The sequence below is a fragment of the Choloepus didactylus genome, chromosome 3 (genome assembly GCF_015220235.1).
Source record: "Choloepus didactylus isolate mChoDid1 chromosome 3, mChoDid1.pri, whole genome shotgun sequence".
Taxonomy (NCBI): Eukaryota; Metazoa; Chordata; class Mammalia; order Pilosa; family Megalonychidae; genus Choloepus; species Choloepus didactylus.
In genome coordinates, this window is record NC_051309.1 from 1,913,281 (window position 1) to 1,935,668 (window position 22,388).

A 22,388-nucleotide genomic window follows, 5' to 3' on the forward strand; every position below is an offset into this window, starting at 1 on the left:
GCGGGAGCTTGTTAACCCCATTGGGCCCCTGCCCCAGGCACCACTGCCCACCAGCCACCCTGTTCTCCCACCCTGTGACCCCCCAGGATGAGGTGAAAATCTCATCTCCAAGAGGACAGGGTGGGGAGGGCTGGGGTCCCAGTTCCCGACACCCCTCACCTGGCAACCCTGGATGAGCGGACGTGGCGGCGGGGGCAGCAGCTGGGGAGGCCGGACCGCACCCCATCATCACTTCCCCTCGCACTCGTGACGACCCGTCCTGGTCCTGGACAAGAATCCAGGCACCTGCAGCCCTGGACTGTCCCCTACAATGCAGGGGGCCCCTCCCCGATGGGGTCACCCACACTCGGAAGGCCCATTGGAGCTGGGGTGCGACTCTGCCCCCTTCCCCAATTCCCTCATGAGGCCCTGGCTACCTGCTTGTTCCACACCGCCTGCCTCAGTTTCCCCACCTCTGAGATGGGGTGTGGGCGGGGGCAGGCTTCCCCGGGCCTCAGGGCTGGATGCTGTGGGAAGGGACCCCACTGCCGACTGCCGGCAGCCCTGCCTGTTGCCCCACACCCCCAACAGCCCTTTCTCGGGCCCGGTCCTGAGGCTCTCAGGCCCACCCCCAGCCCTGGGCTCCTGTCGGGGGCCTCGATGGGTGGATTTGGGCCTCGGAGTGCCGTGTGACCCTGGTGAGCCACGGGTTCCCTGAACCTCATTTCCCTGGAAGGGGGTGTCCAGGACTTAGGGCAGAAACGGGGGAGCAGGCGGAGGTTTCCGAGGGTCAGCCCTGGGGTGGGCTGGGCTGGGCTGGGCTGGGCGTGGGCAGCCAAGACGGGGGCAGAGGCCCTCAGTGCACTGAGCCCCCAGCACTGCTCCCGGCTGCCCCCGGGGTACGCCTGGGGGGGCCAGTCCCTGCTCAGCCACTTCCTCAGCCTGACCCACCCCCCGCCGTCCCACCCTGGGCCAGCACCTGGTCACTGGACCGACGGTGGGGACACAGCTGTCACGCAAACTAAATAATTAAATTGGGGCTGAAGTCACAAGCTCAGGGAGTGGGTGCCTCATTCCCCTACTGGCGAGCTTCCTGAGGTGCGCACAGGGGGGGCGGGGGTCAGAGGTCAGGGTTCCCAGCGGCCCCTCTGCCCTTGGGAGCCCAGGCCCGGCAGACAGCAGGAACAGCAGGGGAGGCGGCCCAGGGGAGCGAGGCTGGGGCTGCCGGGCAGAGGTCCAGCAGGAGGCGTGTGAGAATCCAGGGGGACCCCGAGCCGGAAGGACGGGGCCGTCAGGGCCCGGGGCAGGAATGAGCTTGGGGGGCAGGAGAAGGTCAAAACCAGGAACAGACCGCAAGCAGAGGGCACACTGGCAGGGTGTGCGAGGGCCTGGGCATGTCTCAGTGTAGGCCGTGCATGGGCCTGCGTGGATGTGTGTGCAAATGTGTGCCGTGTGTGCATCTGTGAGTGTTTCCATGTGGTGCCCTCGTGCGTGCGCGAAAGCCCAGGAGACTGTGTGCGTGTCCCCACGTGTGCTGTCTCTCCGTATACGGCTGCATGTGCCTGTGTGTGCTCGTGTGCCCAGGCCCCGAAATGCCCCCCGGGGCGGGGTGCAGCCCACCGCAGCCACCATGGACCCCTCCCCGCCCCCGCCCCTCAACTGCAGCCTCCCCCTGGCCCCACGGGCTGCCTCTCCCCGCAGGCCCCAGACGGCACCCAGCCCTGCGGTCAGTCGCTGCTTGGGGGTCCCCGCGAGACCCCGCCGGCACTGTCCCGGCCCTGGGCTGCGACCGGCCAGCCTCACAGGAGACGGGTCACTGAAAGCAAAACCGCGCGGCCGTGGCCACCGACCTCACCTGGGGCCGGCCTGGCGGGCCGCGGGGGGCCGCGGGGGGCGCGGGGGGCGCGGCGGCCGTGGGCTGCGAGCGCCACGTCTGCTCCTGCCCCGGGGTGCGCGGGCTCCAAGCGTCGGAGCAGGGCAGCGTCCAGGGCGGGGCGGCCGCGTGAATGGCGCCTGTGAGCGAGAGGAGGCCGCGCTCTGCGGCCGCCGCGGGATAAAGGGTCCAGTCATGGGCCGCGGCCGCGCGAGCGCGGAGCCGGAGCCGTAAATTACCGAGGCCGGGGCAGAGCCACCGCGGGCGGGCGGGGCGGCCGCCCGTAAATCGGCCCTTTCACCGCGGGAGGCCGCGCAAAAGAAAAACTTTGTTTTATTAAAGCAACATCAGGGCTGCGGCCGCCGGCCCGGAGGCGCCAAGAGCGCCCGGGCACCAGGCAGGCGGGTGGGTGGGGGGCTCGGCCGGGGCCAGCCAGGAGGAAGGACCCTTCAGGAGTGGGGGTCCCATGCCTGCACCCCGCCCGGCAGGCCTCCCACTGCTGGGCCATCCGGGTAGCTCCCACGTTTGCCGCCTGCGGACCCCAAGTCCTGGGCCCGGGACCCTCCCACTTCCTGCAGACCAGCTCCCCCGCCCCTCCAGAACCACACCGTCCCTGGCCTGTTCCCAGCCCTTCAGGCCCTGAGCTGGGTGCTGCGACATTCTGGGGGAAGGGAAGGAAGAGGCGAGGGGAGACCCAGCCTTGTCCCCAGTCCCCAGGGGTAGGCCGGGCTCTGACTGGCTGTCGGGGGCCCAAATGCAGCCCCCAGGCCGCTGCTGCCTGCAGCCCCAGGGGTCCGGGTCGCTGAGAGGCGGGGGCCCTGGGGACGGGCTGTAGGTGCTGCCTAGGATACACTCGATTTACGCAGAAATGAGCACTCGGTGGCGAGCACCCTGGGGCCTTCTCCCACTCGCCCCACCCCTCCAGGAGGCCCCTGCCCTGCCAGCCCCTGCGCCCAGCTCCTCCCTGTGCCCCCACCTCCTCCAGAACCGCCTCCTTCACCTCCCTTCTGCAGGGCTGTAGGCGGGTGGGAAGGACCTGGCTCCTCCTGGGGTCCTAGCCCTGAACCCATGGCGGGTTGCAGCCAGACAGGGGCCTGGTGCGAGCCTGGCCGCGGGAAACCGGGCAGGGCGGGCTCAGCCCCAGGGCTGGTGGAGGGGCCCGGTCTGGGAGAGGCACTGGCTGCAGTGTGGTGGGCCCTGCTCACCCTCCGCCCTCCGGACTTAGCAGACATAGGGCACGGTGGTCAGGGGGCCACAGTGGGCGTGGCCTGAAGCCCACCCCTCTCGTGGTTGCATCTCCCCCACCTCAGCCAGAAGGTCTCGGGCTGCCCCCGCCCCTGGTTTCCTCCTCCCCACCTGCAGACCCCAGGCTCCCTGTTCTAGCTCTCAGGTGACCTGAGGCTCCAAGGGGCTGCAACAAACCTGGTGGAAGGAAGGGGCTGCCAGAAGCTGAAACAGGAAGGTCCCGGGGCCAGGCAGGGCCATACCTGCCATGCTGGTTCACTCTGCCACCTCCTACTGAGCAATCTCCTACTCACTCCTCAAAACCCAGTCCAGAGAAAGCCCCACTTACTTGAAGGCTGGCTCAACCCTGGTCCTCACGCTGGACCTTGCCCCCTGCTCTCTGCTCCTGGGAGGTGCTCTGTGGCCAGACCCCACAGGGAGTCTGGCGTGGCCTGTGGCCCTGGCTTCAGCAGAGCAGCACCCCTGGAGCTCCACTTGGTCTGGGCCTGGGCCACCACCTTCCCTGCAGCCGTGGGGACGTCCGATGCCACGTGACCCCATTCAGCCGTAGTTGCTGTGCATCACCCTTCACTGCAGGGCTTTGAAAACCTGGGCTCCTGTGAGCCCATAGCCATGTCACAGGCATCAGACCCCATGACTCACACCTGCCCTCACACTTGGGGGGAGGGTACCCTGCACACAGGCTGGTCCCCACCCTTACGCAGCTCTCGGCCCGACGGAGAGAGATGATCCCATGGTCGTGGGGAGCAAGGAGGCGGCTCGGCAGAGCCCGCGAGGGGGCAGGCACAGAGGCCTTCCCTGGGGAGGGGCTACTGGGTCGAGCAGGGAGGCTAGAGTGGCAGTGGGCGCATGGGCAGGGGGTGGCCACAGGAGGGTCCCTCTGGCTGCCTGTGGGTTGGATGGGGGGCAGGACAGCGGGCAGAGGGAGCACGGTCCCTGTTGTGGGGCTGGGGGCCGTGACGAAAGGGTGGAACTCCAAGCCTCCGCTCCCGGGTGCTGCAGGCTGGGACCCTCCTGTACCCACCCCACCCCACCCCCACCCCCGCCCATCTGCTGCACCCCCGGAACCATCCAGCCCCAGGCCCACCACCCAGGAGAGGAAACGCCCTGCCTTGGCCCTGCCCCAGCAGGCCCCCTATGCCTTTTGCAGGCTGTGGGAATGCCCACCGGGCAGGCGGGTGCCGGGCACGGGTAGGGGTGGGGGTGGGTGGCTGGGGATGGGGTGCAGAGGACCGCCTGAGCCCTGGCCACCCTCCGGGACCCCAGCGGGCAGCGTGGGCAGGCATGCCGTTCCCCTGGGCCCGCCACAAAGGGCAGACCCGTGAGCCCTCAGCTGCCCCTCGGGTCAGCCCTGGGGGGGCCCCGGAGTGGGAAGAGGAGCAGGGCTTGCAGGGCCTCCCCCCGCCTGGGAGAGTCCGCCCTGATGGACCGGGGCCAGTGGCTGCCCGTGGAGAAGGCCTGGAGGCTCCCTGCAGTCACAGGGCAGGGGCCAAGCACAGCGTCTTCGGGGAGGGGGCTCCTCCCGCAGGGACCTCGGGTGCCCAGGGGGTGGCCCTGTCAATCTGCCCAGCTCTGGGCCCCTGCCAGGAATGGGCCGACAGACTCCCTCCAGGACCTGCGGACGGGGGCGGGGCCTGTTGCTCCCCACCGCCAGCCCGGGCTGGAATGTTTGTCTTCAGTGTTTGCTTGGGGGGTGCCCGCTGGGCCCCTCCCGGGGGCCCCTTCCCGGCCCGGGCCCAGCTGAGTCCACAGCTCCAGTCCCTGGGGCGGGGGAGGGCGCCTGTCCCCCCCCCCGGTGGGGGAATTCCAGGGCGGCTTTGCCACCAAGGGGCCTTGCTGCCCCGCCCTGAGCCCCGCCCGCCCCTGCGCCGGGGACCCCCGCCCAAGGAGACTGGCTCGGCCCCTCCCCCTCGGGGCTTCCCGGGCGCGGCGCGGAGATTATGCAAATGCCCGGCGCCTCCTTAATTAAATCCCTAACGAGGCGCTGGGGCCGGGCCAGAGCGGCGCTGAAAGCCGGGGTCGCGCTCCGGAGGGGCCCGGCCCGTCTGCGACGGGAGCCCCCCGCCCCCCGCGCCCCTCCCGGGCCTGGGAACCGCTGCGAGGCGGGGGTGGGGGTGGGGGGCCGGCCCCGGAGACCCCCCCCCGCCCCCGACGGCGCCGGCGCGGACCCGACCCCAGCCCCCCAGGCGCGCCCGGGACCCGGGGAGGGGCGCGGCACCCCCAGCCCCCTCGGGCCTCAGTCTCCCCGTCTGCGGCGGGGCCGCCAGGGGCAGAGACCCCCGCGCCCCTTCCGACGCCTGCTGTTGGCCCAACAGCTCGGCCCCCGCGGCCCGCAAGGCCCGGATTAGCGGCCATTAGCGGCCCCCGGGGCGCCCCTTCCCCCGCCCCCGCCCCCGCCCTCGCCCCCTGCCCTTTCCCCCGCCCGCCCCCGCCCCCTGCCCCTGCCCGACAGCTCGATCCTTCTCTCTCCCCCCTGGGGGCCTGGAATCCCCCCGTTCGAGGAGGCCCTGGGGGGGCGCGGGGGCGCTGGACGCCCACCCCCGGGAGCTCGGGCACGCCACAGACCCGCGACCCACCGCTTACCCGCCAGGGCTTCCGGGGCTGGGGAGCCCCTGCCGTCCTCCTGCTCTGTTCCCTCCAGCCCCAGGGGGTCCCCAGATGGGACGGGGGTGTCCTCGCTGGGTGGCTGCCGGCCTGGGGCTGCCCTCAGCGCCCCCTCCCACCCCCAGCCCCTGGGAAATCTCCCGGGATCCCACCTTCCCAGCCAGGCTTCCTCCATTTTCCCAGCCCCATCCCATCCTCCTGGACCTCCCTGGCTCGGAGGTCACATGGTGAGTGAGCCCCCTAAGACCACTCCACAGCCCCTGTCGCCCACCCTCTTCTACCAAAATAATTCCCTGGGGGCCTGATGGGAGGCTGGCACCAGGGCCCTGTCCCCAGGCAGGGCGGCTCCACTTGCTGGCTCCAAGCAGGCATCCTCCAGGAGCCTTACAAGGAGGGGGTGTCAGGATCACCCCCGTTTTGCAGAGGGGGAAACCAAGGCCAGTGGTTAAGGAGCCCAAGTCGTCAGGGGAACTCACCCCTCGGCCCCCCAGCTGCTCCTGTCCTGTCGTCTGCCCGACCCAGGGCCCCTCTGGCCACCTGCCCCTTCACAGTGGTTGCTACCATGGGGCACAGCTGGGGCCTGGGCAGGGGTCTCAACCCACACCTTGGGGTGGCGGCTTGGGCTGGGCCTCCCCTTTCTGAGCCTCAGTTCCCCATCCAGGGCTTGGGGTGTCCACAGCAGCCTCTCCGGTGTCCACTCCATTCTGACCAGCAGTGCCGTGGCCAGCTCCACCCGCCCCGCAGCCCCAGACCCACACACAGGGACCCACACGTGGACACACACATGTGCTTGCACCCCACCAGCACCCCCGCCCCAGGAAGGGTAAACACCCAGAGTCGATGCCACAGGAAGTAACAGGCCCGTCAAAGGGAAAAAATGTGGCCAAACCTGACCTGGGCAGGTCTGTAGGGAGACGGTCACCCCCGGGCTGGGCCCCCCACTCTTGCTACCACCTGGAGCCACGATGGCCTCTCAAGTTTGGTGCCAAAACGCTGACAGCCCCCTCCCCCCAGCCTGGCATCGTGGGGGCGCATGCTCTGGGGGACTCCGTGGGCCGCACGGGACAGGTGTCCGAGCGTGTGGCTTCTCCTCACCCACCTCGAGGGCCCCGCATGCCCACCGAGGCCTCAGGCTGCCCCTGCCTCAGGGAAAGCTGGGCCAGCCCCCCCCATGGGCCCCCAAGCTCTCCCTCCTGGGTCTCCTCATGCCCGGCCCCCCAGGGGTACCCCACTGCAGGAGTCCTGTTCCGCTGGCTGGAGGAGTTTTTGACTTTGCTCGGGAAGTGCAGGAGGAGGCAGCCCCCCGACATGAGGCCCCCCTCCCGGCAGGGCGGGGACAGCCTGCTGGATCCTGTGACTCTGGGGAGACCACAAGGAGCCCGGGGTTTGCAGTGCGAAACCCGATCAAGTAATGACAGGGTTGGCTGGGGTGACTGGCCAAGGGCAGCCACCCGCCATGGGCCTGCCCCCTCCATGGCCCCCCAATTCCCGATGGCGGTGGACGCCAGAGGCCAGGCCCCGAGGCCTTCCTGCACTGCCCCCTCCCAGCCTCTCTACCTCCTGGGATTTCTCTCCCTTGGGGGGTGATCCCAGGACCCCACACCCCCTCCTTTGGCTGCTCTGGTCCCTCCGCCTCGGACATGGGAACCGGGTGAAGTTGGGGGGGGGCAGAGGATCCCAGGGGGCCGGGTGGGGCTCAGCCAGGGCCTCCCCAAGATCCCGGGGCTGCCCCATCAGTGCTGGCTCCCCCGAGGCCTGGGGAGAGGCTTGGGTCTCTGGAGGGTCTTGGGGCATCTGTCCATGCCAGGCCCCCATCACAGGGCCTGGATTCTTTCATGAGCCTTACTTTACCACTCCCCCAAAAAAACACCCTATGCTGAGGCAGCGTTAGCCCAGCCTCAGAAGGGTAAACTGAGGCAGGGTCTGAGCTCAGTGCCTGCCCTGCTCACCGGCCCCGAGAGTGGTCAGTCGTGGCAGTCGCCTGAGGGTGGGGGTAGGCCGCAGGGCCGGTCGCCAGGGCCCCCCTCGCCCCAGGACCCCCCTGGCCCCCCACCCCCGCCTGGCGGGCAGCTTTAATTACCACTCACTGGGCCCATTGAGCCGCACTAATCCGGGGCCTCCGCCACGTTTGGCTCAGGCGGGCGCCCCCTCCCCTGGGCAGCCCGGGCACGGGGTCCCCGGGTTCTCACGTCCCGCCGGCCCCAATTAAAGCGAGCTCGGCGGGGCCGCCCGACGCTAATGAGCTCCGCGGGCGCCCGGGCTGCCAGAGGGGCACGGGGGCGGGGCAGAGGGGCGGGAGCCGGCGGGGGGTGATCTGGGACCTCTCCCCCAGGAAGGTCCCCCACCCTGCACCCACTTGCACCCCGTACTCCTGAGTCTCCCCGCCACTGCCAAGGAGAAACCTGGGGGTGTGGGACTCCACGTGCAAACACTCTCAGAAGCCAGCCCGGGCAGGGCAGGGGGAGGGGGCTTGGTGGCCCGGCCTGGGTCAGACTCCACTGGCTTGGAGGTCCTCACCTTACCATGGGGGTCCCCGTGTAGGCCCAGGGCCCTGGGGGCAGGGGCGGTGGGGGCTGCTCGCCCTGGGTGCAGCTGGGGCTTGGTGCCTCATGGGGGTGCAGACCCCCCCCACACCCTCTGCATTTCACAGAGGGGTGCTCGAGGCAAGGGCGGGGGCCAGACTCTGGAGCAGCAGGAGGGGTGGGGTGGCAGGACCAGGGGGCTCTGCCAGAAACTCCTCAGGCCTCCCTGGGTTGCCCAGCTGAGACTGAGTGGGGCAGCGCTAGGAGGTCCCTGGGGGGTGCTGGGGGTGTGCAACTCACCCCCCGCCCCGACCTGGGCGCCTTCTAGTCACTCCGGAGCTGTGGCTGGAGCAGCGACCTGGGCTCAAGGTTGGGGCCTCACCTGGTGACGGCTCAGTGGGGCTGGGGAGGACTTGGGGGTCCCTGGGGGTCCCCAGACTCAGTGCTGTTAGGCTGTGATGGGTGGCTCGGGGGCCCTGCTGTGCTGTGTGAGCCGGGAGGGTGTTGGGGGCCCTGCAGTGCAGCCCCCATTCCCACTCCTTGCCAGAAGGGGCCAGTGGAGGGCCTTGGCGGGCAGGGACCCCACCTCAGCCCGTAGAGACCCAGAGAGGAGGGACAGGAGGCCGCAGGGACCCCTTCAGGCCTCACTTCCGGCCAAGCAGGGCCTGTGTGACCCCTGACCTCCCGGCCTGCCCACTGACGGGGTCACCTAAGGCACACTCGGTGAGGACGTGACAGGATACCACCCTGGTCCCCGTGCTCATGGTATACAGGCCCACACACGTGCACACACGTGCACACACAATACACATACACGTACATACACGTGCATACACATACAGGGGCCGTGATGGTGGCCGGGGGTCTCTGAAGGTCTGGGAGACCACACAATGACCCAGTCTACTGGGAGAAGTGGCTGGAGCCAGAGGCCACGCAACAGAGACCCTCTGCCACCAGCCACGTGCCCCCGACCCAGAGCCTGGAGTGAGGCCCAGGGACGGCCCAGCCCCGTCCTGCAGGGAGGGAGACTGAGGCCACGGGAGGGGGCACAGCCACCAAAGGACGCCAGTGGTGCCCCCCCAGGGCCAGGCAGGTGACGGCCGCAGTGCGGAGGCTCCCAGCCCTGAGCAGGGCTGCTCCTGCGTGGCCCGGGCGGGGCTGGGGGCAGCGACCCCGGAGGGTGGCCTCGGCCTGCCCTCCGTCCGCCCCACCCCACGTTATGTCCTGGATCGGAGGGGCGCTGCATGGGACCCGCTGTGGGGAGGTCCCCCTCTCCCGCCCTGCCCTGGCCCCCGCCAGCCGGTGAGCGCGGAGGTGCGGGGCCGGCGGCTCCTCACACCCAGGACAGGTGTCGGAGCCTGGGAAGGGGCCAGCTGGAAACCCGACCCGCCGGGGCCTGTCCCCGTCCCGAGGCACTGCCCCTGCCCCTCCCGGCCGATCTGCCCCAGATACCGCGGGGCAAGGCAGGGCCCTCGCCTCCGGCTCCCAGGGCTGTGGTGCGGGGGGCCCTCAGATCCCAGTTCCCTTCCTGCTCAGATGGCGGCGAGATCTGGGTCGGGGTGTGGGAATGGCGGGGCGCCCGGTGTTGGCTTTCGCGCTGGCTGTCACACCTGCTCCCCCTCCCGCATCCGGGCCGAGCCCGTCCCTGGGGGCAGGTGAGGGTGCGGGGCCTGAGAGGGGACTGCCCACTGACCCACCACCAGGGACCCAGACCCCCCGCACTGCCCTTCGCTGGCCACACGCTGGTGTGACATGCAGACCCCAGCTTGGCCTCGGCCCCTTCTGGGAAGCCCCCCAGGCCCCCAGCCCCTGCCCTGGCTGCCCCCTGCCAGCCAGCCCCTCTCCTTCCCACCCGGCAAGCTGACAGAGCAGCCCCGAGGCTGTGGTGGGGCTTGGCCAGCCCCTCCCAGCCCTGCCGCAGGGGCCCACGGGCGGCCCTGTGGCATGACCAGTGCCAGGCCAGTTCCAGGCCCAGGGGTTCCGGGCCCTGCAACGAGGCCGGAGGAGGGGCAGTGCGGGACCCAAGCAACCGTGGGCGAGCCAGGGGACGGGCCAAGGGGCAGCAGGTGGAGCCGGGCTGGGGCACTGGGAGGTGCCCACGGAGAGGCCGAGGCAGGGCGGGCTGGGGCCAGCTGGGCATGGTGGGGGTGGTCACAGCAAGCAGCCTGGGACCCCAGCAGACCACCCAAGGCCTGGTGTCGTCCCCCCCCGCACCCCTCCAGTGTGAGGTCAGAGTTGGGGTCTTGGCCGTGGGCAGCAGATGGCCAGGAGCTGGGCAGCACCTGAGCATGTCGGGCATGAAACAACAGCCCTTGGACGGGCAGACGGCTGGGACCCTCGGGCTGGGGGGATGCTCACACTCTCACGTTGCCTTTGGATGAGCTTTGGCTTCTGGTGACATCCCCAGAGGGAGCCGGCTCTTGGGGGCTGATTTGGGGCTCCTGGCCCCTGGCGGACTGGCCTGAGGGGGTCCCCTGGGGCTCTGGCCCTCTGTGCCCCGTGCTGTGGCCGTCAGTACCCTGCGAGGGCCACACCTCAACCTCCTCGCCCTGTGGTGCCTGCCCACCTGCCCACCCTGGCTTCAGAGACGCGGGCACAGCCGTGCAGGGTGCAGCTGGGATCTGAGCGCCCTCAGCCCATCAGGCGCAGCCCACAGACATGGATGTGTGGACACTGGACAGACAGCTCAGGCAGCGCGGTCACTCTCACACCCCCGCTAGGTACTGGGCCCCCTGATGTGGCCGGACCCTGGCCTCCCAGGCCCGTGCATGGCCCCAAGGGGTGTGGGCTGCGTTGGGCCAGGGGCGGCTGCCGGGCGAGCAGCGGGCACAGTGCCTGGGATTAGGAGCCGTGCTGGGTCAGCACTGCCCGGCCGTCCGGGGCAGGCAGGGCATCTCTCCACCCCGTCCCACCCCCACTGGGCAGAGGCCCAGAACACGGGGCCCAGCCTCCCCATGCCTGGGAGGGCACCCCATCCCCGGCTGTCAGCCGTGCTGGCTCCACCTGCTTCTGCCTCCAGCCACCGCACGCCTCCACCAGGAAGCCCTCCAGGAGAGAAGATGGCCCCTGCATCCTGCGTCTGCCCAGCCCCACATCTCCTGCTGCCCAGCAGCCGCCCAGGGCTCCATGCCCACCTCGCAGGATCGCCCGAGCATGCAATGTGGGTGGGCAGCACAGGGCTCCCCGCCCTCCTGGACTGCACCCCACTTCTCCTAGCTGCCTCTCTCACACCCACAGTTCGTTTGTGAGCACATCCACCGGCTGCGCCTTCTGAGTCCCCAGAGTCCAGCAGTTCCGGCCCTCCCGGCACCCCTGCCCGTGGCCTCCCTCCCCTCTCACGGGACCCTCCACTCGTCTCCTCACGGCTCTCCCCCACCCCGGCCACCCTTGTGGCCCCTGCCCAGCCCCTTCCCACGGCCACGGCGACGGTGGTGGCGGGGGCTGGTGTGCACTTGGCCGCCAGCCGGCTCTGCGGCCCCCTCCCCGCCGCAGGCCGCGGCTGCCGGGTCGGCTGGGGGCACCTCTGGTCCCAGGGGTTCCCCCTCCCCGGGCGGGCTCCCACGCTGGCCGTGCGCCCCATCTCCGGCCTGGACCACGTCACCTCCCTCCCCAACACACACACTAGACTCCTCAAACACAACTCCGTTTCCATTCGCGCGATTGATTGTCTGGGCGGACAAAGGCGCCTTTCAGGGGCGTCAGAGGCTCAGCAAATAAATAAATGAATGAAGTCGGGGCCGAGGAGGAGGTGGTGGGAAGGGGCCGGGGGCAGGCGGTGGCTCCCGTCGGCGGGCCCGGGAGGGTCTGTGGGACGGGCCGTGGTGGGGGAGCGGGGCTCGGACGCAGCCTGGTGCTTCGGGAGGACAGGGTCCGCGACCCCCGGGCCCGAGCTGAGGGCAGCCAGAGACAGAGCCCCCTCAGCCTGTCCCTGCGGGCCCAGGGCCCCCTGTGGACCCTGCTGGGGTGCCTGCGGGAACCCGGGGACCCCAGAGCAACCCTCCTGGGGGACTCCGAGGCCCCGTGGTGGCAGCGCAGGGTTTGGGGCCAGGACAATAATCGCCACGGCCCCTGGGCTGGCCCTGTGCCCTCAGGGGTCACCTTCTGGGGTGGAATGGCCGGAGGGCAGCCCTCGGCCTGGGGCTGGTCCAACCCTGCCCAGGTCAGCCCCCAATCCCGGGCCTGAGGACACGTCGGGACGCCCAGCAGTCCCCAACCAACTCAGCAAGAAGCGAGAGGGCTGTGTGCACAGCAGGGGGTGGGCGAGGCCCCCCAGGGGAAACTGGAAGCCCTGGAGCTGTGGGGGATCTTGCCGCGTGTGAAGGGCCCGGCCAGGCACAAGCCAAGCTGGGCGGCTGGCAGAGAGGGCTGCAGCCACCCGGAGGGCTGCCTGGAGGAGGAGCCGAGGAGCAGGGCTGCAGGGTAGCGGGTGGGGTGGTGTGGAGCCCATTCGGGCCCAGGCCCCAGGCCCCCGGCCCCCAGCGCGCTCACCGCCGGCCGTTCTGGGGCCCACAATGGCCGGCATTTAAATTCCAATTGAGTCAGCCCGAGTGGCCGCGGGCGTGAGAACGGGGGGCGTCCCTGCCGCCACCCCCCGCCCGCCGCATTCCTGCCTCCCCGGAGATGGCCGCAGCGGGCTGTCGCCAGGGGGCCGGACAAGAGGGGGACAAGAGCCCATTGACGGGCGGGATTGAGCCGTCAGCGCCCCCCACTCGCCTGCCCCCCCAGGTGCACACGTCAGCTGCCCAGGCGGGCTCGGGGCAGGGGCCATAGGCTGCACCCCCAGGCCTCTGCCCCCCATTCCGTCTCTGCCTAGCCACCAGGGGAACCGGCCAAAGCCTGGTCAGGTCAGGTCACCTCCCGTCTAAAGCCCTCAGGCCGCGGGGGTCAGAGGCCTCGCCCCCCCTTCCCGGCCGCCCACCTGTCTGTCCTTGACCGCCCTCCACCGTCCACCGCGACGCCCAGCTCCCGAGCCAGCCCCTGACCCGTGAGGGGCCATGGGGCCCCTGCACACCCGGGGATATGGAACAGTGAGGAAGGTTCCAGAAGTGGACGGTGGTGATGGGAGCACAAACCGAGAACGCAGCGGACACCCTGGGTTGTGAGCCTGAAGGGGTTGCAGTGAGAAAGGCTGCGTTGTACACCCGTTACTACACTACAGTTAAATTACATTAAAAGAGGCTCCACATGCCCAGGGCCTGGGGTCACCCTCCCCGGGACCCCAGGCCCCCAGGCCCCAGGCAGGGCTTGGCGCCCTCAGGGTGGCCCCTGGGAGTTGCCCCCGCCCCCCGGATCTGTAGCAGCTTCTCAGGTGTGGACGCCTGGTCTGGGGCCAGGGCAGGGGCTGCGGGCGGTGGGCCAGCAGCCGGAGCCCAGGGAGGGGGTCCCGGGGGACAGGTGGGGGACCAGGGGCACAAAGGCCCGGCTGCTGTCCCCCGCCTGGGTGAGGGGGTGGAGGGGCTGGCACGGGGCCCAGGGCAGCGGGTTTCGGGGAGGGACCCACACAGACACCTCCGTCCGCCTCCCGGGAAGACGAGCCGCTTGCCTGTCCCTGGGGTGTGCTCAGCCGCGGGCCGGCAGACAGCGGGGGGCTCGGGGCTGGGGTGGGCATCCCGAGGCATCAGGGGACTGCTCAGGGGTGGGGCCCAGGGCTCGTGGAAGCCTCAGGCCCCCTACAGTGCTGACCACGTGGGCCAAGGGGATGGGTGTGGGGGGTGAATAAATGAACAAATGAACAAATGGATGAAGGAAAGCACAAACCCTGGCCCACGATGTGGACACCAAGGCCGGGGTGGGGGAGGTTGCTGGAGCCCCCCTTCTGGTGCGTCTCTCCTCTCTCCGGCCCCCAGCCCCGGCCTTGAGGCCACCTCCCCGCTGTTCAGAGAAACTGATGCCCAAGCGCCCGCCCGCGCCCTGGCCTCGAGGGGAGCCTTGGCCCAGCGGCACCAGCCCAAACAGACCCCTCCGTGCAGCCCTGCCCACTGGGAGCCCCTGGCCTGTTTCCCGCGCCTCTCGTGCATGGTCAGCATGTGGGCTCCTTCCTGGGGTTGCCCCACCAGCTTCATTTTTGAGGGGAAGCCCTTGGGAAATGGGCCGGGGAGTGGGGCGTGGAGCCCCTAGGAGCCTCCCCAGTGTCCCCTGCCCCATCAGGCCGGCCAGGGGGCAGGCGCAGGGCAGCACCGGCTCGGCTGTCAGGGACGAGCTGCAGGTGCCCCCCTCCTGGGAACTGTTCACACCCAAGGCCCCAGACCCCAAGGGGCCCGGCCCACTGCTCACCTACCTCAGGGGTCCTGGGGCCTTGGGTGAAGCCGAGCACCTCCCTGTGGACCGCTCCCCTCCACCAGAACCCACACCGTCGTTTCGGCCTCCAGGCCTGGGCAAGCTGTGCCCGTGGCTGGCAGGCTGCTCTGAGGGTCTGGCTGGAAGCCCCAGACTGTCCCGAGGGGCCTTGGCCCCATGGCCAAGAGGGCCAGGGACGGCCTGGCCTAGGAGGTGGGGTCTGAAGACCCCTGAGTGGGTGAGGCAGGCGCTGGGGGGCAAGAGGGCTCCAGGGAAGGGGCAGCCGGGCGAAGCCCCGAGGTGGAGACGCGGAGGGCCCCCTCTGGGAGGGGTCAGCATGGCTGTTCCAGAAGGTCCTCAGCCTGTTGAGACCAGGGCTTTCCTCAGGACCCCAGAGGGCCTGAGCAGAGAGAGGTTTGACCGGCACCCCCGGCCAGGTGGGGCCACAGGGCGGCACCCCGTGGTCCCTGAGTGAGGTGACGGGGCCCCAGCCCCAGCAGACCCATCAAGGACAAAGAGGCCCTCGGCCCCCGGGCCCCCTCTGGAGGTCCTGCCCACCCTCCTCTGCACATCTGGCCTGGCCTGGGCCGGCTCCTCGGCCCCCACGACTCTGCTGAGTGTCCTTAAGCTGCCCAGAGTCAGAGGTGGGGCCCAAGCTCTGAGCCAGCAGTGGCAGCAGCTGTGGCCGGGCCCTACTATGGTCGGGTCACGTCTCTAGGGCCTTCCAGGGACGGGCAGTGTGGCCACAGAACACCGAAGGACAGGGCCTGGGATCCTCCTCTCCACCCAAATCCTACACTGCTCATAGTGGGCATCTTCTTTCTCTTCTTGCCTTGGCTGCCAGGGAGCTCAGGCCGAAGCAGGGGGCTCAAGTGTGATAACTCCCACCCAGGTTCTTTTCTTGGCCTAAATAAATTCAATGTGTAAAGCTGTCTTTTCTCAGACCACACAGAGACTTGCCTGCGTCTCCCTGATGTGCTTTTTAGTTGTAGCCCCAAGACCAGGAGGGGGTGGGATGAGGACAGACCCCCTCCCGCCCCCCAGCACAGCTCCAGCCTCCTGCCCACACCTGGTAGCTCCAGTCCTGGGTCAGGGTTCACAGCTGGGAGCTGGGCTGGAGGCTGGCAGCCATGAGCCTGCTTGTGCTGTTGTAGAGACAGTGGTCCCTAGGGGACCCCAGACCCATCCCATCCCACCAGGCCTTGGCACCACACAGGTGCCCTCCCCTGTCAGGGACCCGGGTCCTCACCTGAGCCCTGGGGCTGGTTCCCAAGTGGACAAGGAAGAGGCCCATGTGCCCTGTCCCCAGAGGGCTCCAGCTGAGGCCATCAGAGTGTCCAGGACGTCGGCAGAGCCACAGCAGCAGGGGCTGGGGCAGGTGGGGGTGCCACAGCTGGGGGGCAGGATGGGCCCAGGCCCGGCCACCTGGCACCGTTTGCCCACCGAGGTCCACAGGGTGCCGGCTCCTGCACCTCACGCTCCCTGAGGGCAGGCTGGGGTGGGGGAGCTGCTGGGGGCCGGGCATGGGGCTCTTAACGGGCTGTTGTGCAATTCGAGGGTCGCGGATTCCGCCCACCTGGCAGGACAGACGGACCCCGACTGGCAGCAGCTGGTGGCCGCCCGCATCCCGGATGTGGGGCCTCAGTCAGGGAAAGTGCATGTCCTGGCAGCTCTGGGACCCCCACCCACCCAAGGGAGGGCACCAGCCCTCCACGCAGCCGTCCTCACTGCTGGCAGGGGTGAGGACAGGCAGGTGGCTCTTTCTTGGGGAGCTAGAACCACAGGGGCCTAAGACCCCCTATTCCAGCAGCCCCGATGCTCGGGGGCCCAGGCAGCCCTCGCAGCCCCCCACCACCCTGGCATGGGTAGGCGAGGCCCGGGCCTGAGGGCAGAGTCCTTGGGAGCAGCACTAGGGACCTGGGGCCGTGTGGGGCTGGGGCACCGGCCGGCGCCCCCTCAGCAGAGCAGAGACCCTTACTGGGCCAGCCTGGGGGACTGAAGACAGCGACCCAGATTCGGGGCTCAGAGGCAGCTGCCCGGACGGCCATGTGCGTGGCTCAGAGGCCCAGACAGCAGCGACGGGGACATGGTGCCGCGGTTGCCTGGCGATGCGAGAGCCGCAGGTGCCACCCTGAGAAGATTCTGATGACTCCCCCCCAGCTCTAATCCTCCAGGGTGACAAGTACACCCCCAGGGCCCCCCACCCAGGCCCTCGGAGCTTGCAAAGCCAGCTGGTCCACCCTGCTCTGGGTGGTGGGGGACACTGGGGGGCCTGACGCTCTGGGCCCCTCCCAGGCAGGAGCCAGGAGATCTGGGCCCACTCTCGCCTGCCACGTACAGCGGAGACATGGGCCTGCCGGTGCCCACGGTGATGGCATCAGGACAGCGGTGACCGCCGCCCCGCACGCCCTGCAGGGCCCCCAGGTGCAGACAGGGCGATGCCAAGGCCTCAGGGCAGAGCGGAGCCCCAGGCCCTCGGAGGTGGCAAGAGCGGCAGGGCCAGGCCGCCCACACCTGGGGGCCGCGCTCGCTCCCTGTGCCGGGGGCGACGAGGTGGCCCGCGGGGAGCCCGGGGGAGCCTGGACGGAGAGACCGGGAGCAGGCAGCGGGCAGCGGGAGCCGGCTGCCCGGGCGAGTCCCCGCCTGCCTGGTGGCCGACTTCTGGCACGACCAGTTCTGTGAACTGAACAGGGTGGACGCCCGGGTCCTCTCAGCTCCTCACAGGAACACGGCGTCTGTGCCGTGTGTGCACGTGTGCGTGTGTGTACGTGTCAGCACACATCCGTGGGCTGTGTGCGTGTGTGCAGGTGCACAGTGCGTGCACGTGCATGTGCCTGTGTGTATGTGTCTCGGGCGGTGGGGGGCTGGGGGACCATCAGTGCACCTCCAGGCGTGCAGTTCGGGGTGGCCCAGGCGCCTCCGGGAGTGTGAGAGGAGGGGCCCAGAGCCCTGGGCTGCCCACCGGGAGGTACTGGGAGGTGGTCTTGCCACCCACCGTGCCCTGTCCCAGGGGTGTTTACACGTTACCCCTGAAGCTGGGCCAGGGCTCCCCAAGGAGGGGTTGGTGGGAGCGGGAGGGGTGCCAGTGGGGGGGGGGGGCACGTCTTTGAGCCCCGGCAGCTGTCGGTTATGGAAATGTGCTGCGCCCCTGCCCTCGGTGGGTTGGATGCAGGGAGGGGGCTGCAGGGAGGGCTGGGCCTGGGACTGGGGGCTGCCCCCACTAGCGTGGCCTCCGCATGGACCCCTGCTCCTGGCTGTGGCAGAGTCTGTCCTTCAGGCCCACTTGGGCTGGTCGCAGCTGGGCCGGGGCCGGGCACAAGCCTGGGGGTCCCGGACAGAACGTGGCTCCCCAGTGGGGCTGGCAGTGGGAGGGGGCAGCCCCCTAGGCCCTTGGCCTTCCCCCCGAGCGGGGCCAGGGGCTGCTCCCTGAGCCTGCCCCATATGGGCTCTGAGGTGTGGCCCCTGGAGCTGCCCCCCTCACCCCCCGCAGAATAAACCTGAGCCCTGAGGTGCCTGAGGGGGTAGAAGGCCGTTGGGGAGGTCCCTCACTGAGGTTACTGACCCCCCAAATGCTTCTGGGAGACTGACATGGAGGACTGAGCAAGTGTCTAGAGAGGAGACACGACCTGGTACGGGAAGTAGGGGGCCCCGAGGGGTGCTTAACCCAAGGGGAGCCTCCAGTGGAGGCTCACAGGTGCCGGTCGGGTGCAGCCAGGGGCATTTAGGTTTGCTGTGCACCCTGGGGTAGGTTGCTGCCTTCTCTGAAACTTGGCTTTCTCATTACCTCCCTCAGTTCACTCAGCCCCACGGGGCCGGGGCAGGGAGCCCTCTCCCGAGCTGGCCAGGGCTAGCCTGGACCGGGCTAGCCTGGATGTTACAGTGTCAAAGCTTCCCCTCAGCCTGGGCCAGGGTCGTATGGGGTTGGGGTGGGGGGTTCCCAGAGCCCCGAGCCAAGGCTGGTAGCCGAAGCCCCTGACTGGCTCGTGCCAAGCAACCCACACACATGAGCCCATGTGCACGGCCTGGCATGGAGGGGGCCCCGGGCCCAGCCCCTGCCTTGCTGAGGGTGCAGAGCCTGCCTGGGGCCCGCGGGGCGGCGTGCCGGGGCAGAGGGCCTGCCCAGCCTTGCTCTGCCCCAGTTTCCCGGCCGGCCCGGCCCCCGGGGCCTGGGGGGCAGGTGCGCCGGCAGCTGGGGCTCACAGAGCTTCCTTCCTGTGGCTGCCCTAGGGTGGCAGCCACGCTTTGGGGCACCTGGCCACCCCGCGTCTGCCGGGCGTCCACTGCAGCTGCTCCCTGGGGACGCACAAGGCCACGCGTGCCGAGGGTCGCGTGCAAGCGACTGTGTGTGCGTGCAGTCTCAGGGGTCCCCATGTGGCCCCGAGGGGCGGGGGTGTCCCTGCTGGGAAGGGCAGCCCTCCCAGCACGCAGGCTGCTCCTGGCGTCCACCCTCGAGCCGGCCACCCCACACCTCTGCCTTCCCCGTGCTCCCCGGGTGGGCAGCTGCCTTCTGACCCCAGACGTCCAAAGGCCGAGTCCTGTGGCCTTCCCGGAACATTGACCAGGATCCTGGGGGCAGGAGCGTGGGGTTTGGGGACAGTCACAGAGCCTCGGGGGCTGCGGTGGCCACGGGGGTGTCCTGGTGGAGGGGTGCGGGCAGGGCCGGCCGGCTGGGGCTGGGGGAGGGAGTGGGGGAGTGAGCCCGATAGGCCCCTGGGGGCTGCATGGAGTGAGAGCAGAAGCCCCCACCCCGAGCTAGCCCGGGCCTGGGAGCCCACCCCCGGGCCCCCCGCCGCCAACTCTGGCCCAGGCAGTGGGAGGGGCGCCCAGGCGGCAGCAGCCTGAGCAGACGGCCGGGCAGGGGTCACCTCAGGAGGCCGCAGGGAAGGGAGCCCGGGTGCCCCCTGGGGACAGCCTGGCCCTCAGGGCCTCGTCCAGCCGCGGGGACCCACCGGCCTGGTGGGGAAGGAAGCCCACCTCTCCAGCCCCACCTGACTCTCCCTCACCTACCCCCCTGACCCTGAGCAGTGTGTTCCCGTGGGCATGGGGGGCTGAGTGGGAGGGCACCCCCGTCTGGGTGGTGGTCAGAGGCCCCCACCGAGGAGCGGCCCGGCCACGTCCTCCGCCCCCAGCCAGCCCGGCCAGCCGGGCAATGAAGCCGTCAGCAGCCTCAGGCGTGGGGTGCAGGCGTGGCCAGGGGAGGGGTCTCAGGCCGGCCTGGCAGAGACATCTCTATTAGGGGGCGGGAGCCCCTGCCCGGCCTAGGGACCCCCAGAGAGCAGCCTGTGGGGCAGAGGCCCAGAGCACGGTGAGGGTCAGCAGGGGGCTGGACGCTGTCAGGGACCGGACGTCGAGGCAGGGGCACTCCCAGGGCAGCCACATCCCCCTCGGGGGGCAGACCTCAGCAAACAGTTGTGGGGATGAACCCCTCATGAGGTGTTTCCCCAGCTGTGAAAGGGGGGTGCCGTGCTGGCCACGTTGGACCCCGCGGCTGAGATGGATGCCCTGCGGCGAGGTTGTGCAAGGGGAGACCCCCACCCCAGCGCCCACCGTGAGGCCAGGTTTCCAGCTGGGGGGCACAGACTCGCCTATGGGAATCAGGGGTGGGTGGGCTCAGGGGCTGGGGGACCCCGGGGAGCCTGGGACCAGAGCAGGCTTCCTGAGGGAGCCCTGGTCTCAGCCGCCACCAGGGTCAGGGGGCAAGACCCCCCCCCAAACTGCAGTGAAGAGGCCACGGCCACCAGTGAGGACCCTCCTCTCAGCAAGAGGCCGCTTGCATTTCTGAGAAAAAGACCCTGGGGGGGAGAGGCTGTGGGGTTCCCATCAGCAGTGCGAGCCAAGCCCCCAGGCCAGGGCCTGCTCCAGGCAGCTCAGGCCCACCCCAGGCCCATACCTTCCCAAGCACTTCCGGAGCCCCTCCGAGCCCTTCCTGCAGCCTCCCAGCCAGGTGAGGTGCAGGTGGGGAAATGGAAGCCTGTGTCCACCAGCACAGAACTGGGCTGTGCCCCAGGTGCCCGAGGCAGCCCCTGGCCCCACATGCCCACAGGCATCCGCCAGACCCCTGGGTCTGGGCCTCGGGGTCTAGGCTCGCTGCTGAGCTTCTAGGCTGTGGGCCTGCGGCCGGGCTGGGGGGCTGCACCCAGAGAACATGGCTGTTGACTGCGGCCGCCGGCAGGCCAGGGGCCTCTGCCCGTTCCCGGCGGGTTTGCGCCGTGCAGGGCTGCCTCCTCCAATTAGCTCCGTGGGGCCCTGCGTGCCAACATCCGCCGGCAGCCGGGCAGGGTGGGGCGGCCCTCCCTGGGCTGCTGGGCGCCCGGCCCGAGGCTGGGGGTGGGGGTCTAGCCTGCTTGCTTGGCTCCCTCCCCGAGCCCAGCTGAGACTGCCTGGGGAGACCACACCCAACTCCGGGCCTCAGTTTCCCCACCTGTCAAGCAGGACGGGTGCTGAGGCCCTGGGAGCTCTCTCTCAGGTTTGTCATCACTGCCTTGCCCTTCCCAGCCCCGAAGGCCAGGGGTCCCCCAACCCTGTCATCCGTGGGGCTGGGTGCTGCATCCTTGCCCTGCCCTGGGCCCAGCTGGCTGCTCTGAATTCTGGTTCTGGACCTGGAGTGGGGCCGAGGTCTGTCCGTGGGTGACTCGGGCAGGGATGGGGAGCGAGGCTCAGAGGAGGGAGGCCCGGGCTCGCGGGGCCAGGCCGGGCTCCACATGGGCTCCTGGAGTGGGGCCAGCGGGACAGGGGGAAGGGGGCATTCTGAGGAGGGCCTGGGGATGGGCATGACGTGGGCTTGGCCTGGCAGCCCGAGGCCTGGATTCCTAAGTCAGCCGGAGCCTGCGGAGTTCGGGCTTGCTTATTCTTGGCAGGGAGGCTGGTGGGGGGGTGGGGGCGCAGCCTTTTCAAAATAATAATAATAAAAACGCTCATTTAGAAGGCTCCCAAGGCGTGCTGAACTCCAGAAGGGTCTTGGAAAAAATGCTGAGAGGGTTTAAGTGTAAATGGACCCAAAACACCATAATTAAATTTCCCTTAAATTTACCAGAGTTTGGGGTCAAAGAAAAAATAAAACTTAAGGAAAATACACTTGAGGTTTCAGGCAAATGCCAAGTGCTTAGGAAAATAGATTTCTGAGCTGCTCAGTGGCTACTGGCCTGGCCCTGCCAGCCCTGGGAGCTGGGAGGCCTTAACCCCTCCCTGGCCGGCTCGGGCCTCCTCCCCTCACCACCCCCCACCCACCCATTGTGCAGCCTGGGGGCCTCGACCACACCCTTGTGGTCCCTCGAGACCTCCCTGGCCAGACCATCCTCCATGCTCCTCAGTGGGAGCCTGGGGACCCCTCCACCTCTGTCCTCCTGCCCCCCACCCCAGGCGCTGTCCCGCATCTCCTCCAGGAGCAGCCACCGTCTCTGAATTAAAAGTCAGGACCTGAGGTCCAGAAAGGGGCAAAAAGGACCAGAGCTGTGGGCTGGGGCAGCTCCCGGGACAGGATGCACAGTGTTGCCCTTTTTGCATGGCCCACCAGGAAACTCAGAGCTAAAGTTAGGCCTCTAGGACAGAAGCTAGTATGGACTGAGGGATTTTGAAATGTTTTCCTTACTCCCTCTCCAGTTTTGCTACACTGAGCTAATCAAATGTCTTTTTTGTTTGTTTTTTAATTTGAACTCTCCTCAAATTCTCTGAGAATAAAAAAAGGCAGAAACAACCCGTGATCTGCCACAGCCACAGCTCCCCGGGGCCTGCCTCCCTCCGTCCTAGGGCAAGGCCTCAGCTCGGCTGTCCTGCTCCTGTCCAGCCCAGGACGCCATCGACAGGCCCCAGCTCCCCACCCCGAGTGGCCCAACTCTGCTCCCTGACGGTAGATGGGGGTCCCAGATGAGGTGGGGTCTGTCTGAGGGGCT

The 22,388-nt window shown here is 69.2% G+C and overlaps 1 protein-coding gene across 1 annotated transcript; it reads left to right on the forward strand.

Moving 5' to 3' along the window:
- The first annotated feature begins 4,381 nt into the window (after positions 1-4,381).
- On the forward strand, positions 4,382-5,445 carry LOC119529285 (basic proline-rich protein-like). The gene is made up of 2 exons (XM_037829528.1): positions 4,382-4,892; positions 4,985-5,445. Exons 1-2 carry the CDS (start codon positions 4,382-4,384, stop codon positions 5,443-5,445), a joined length of 972 nt encoding a protein of 323 aa, XP_037685456.1.
- Positions 5,446-22,388: the final 16,943 nt, after the last annotated feature.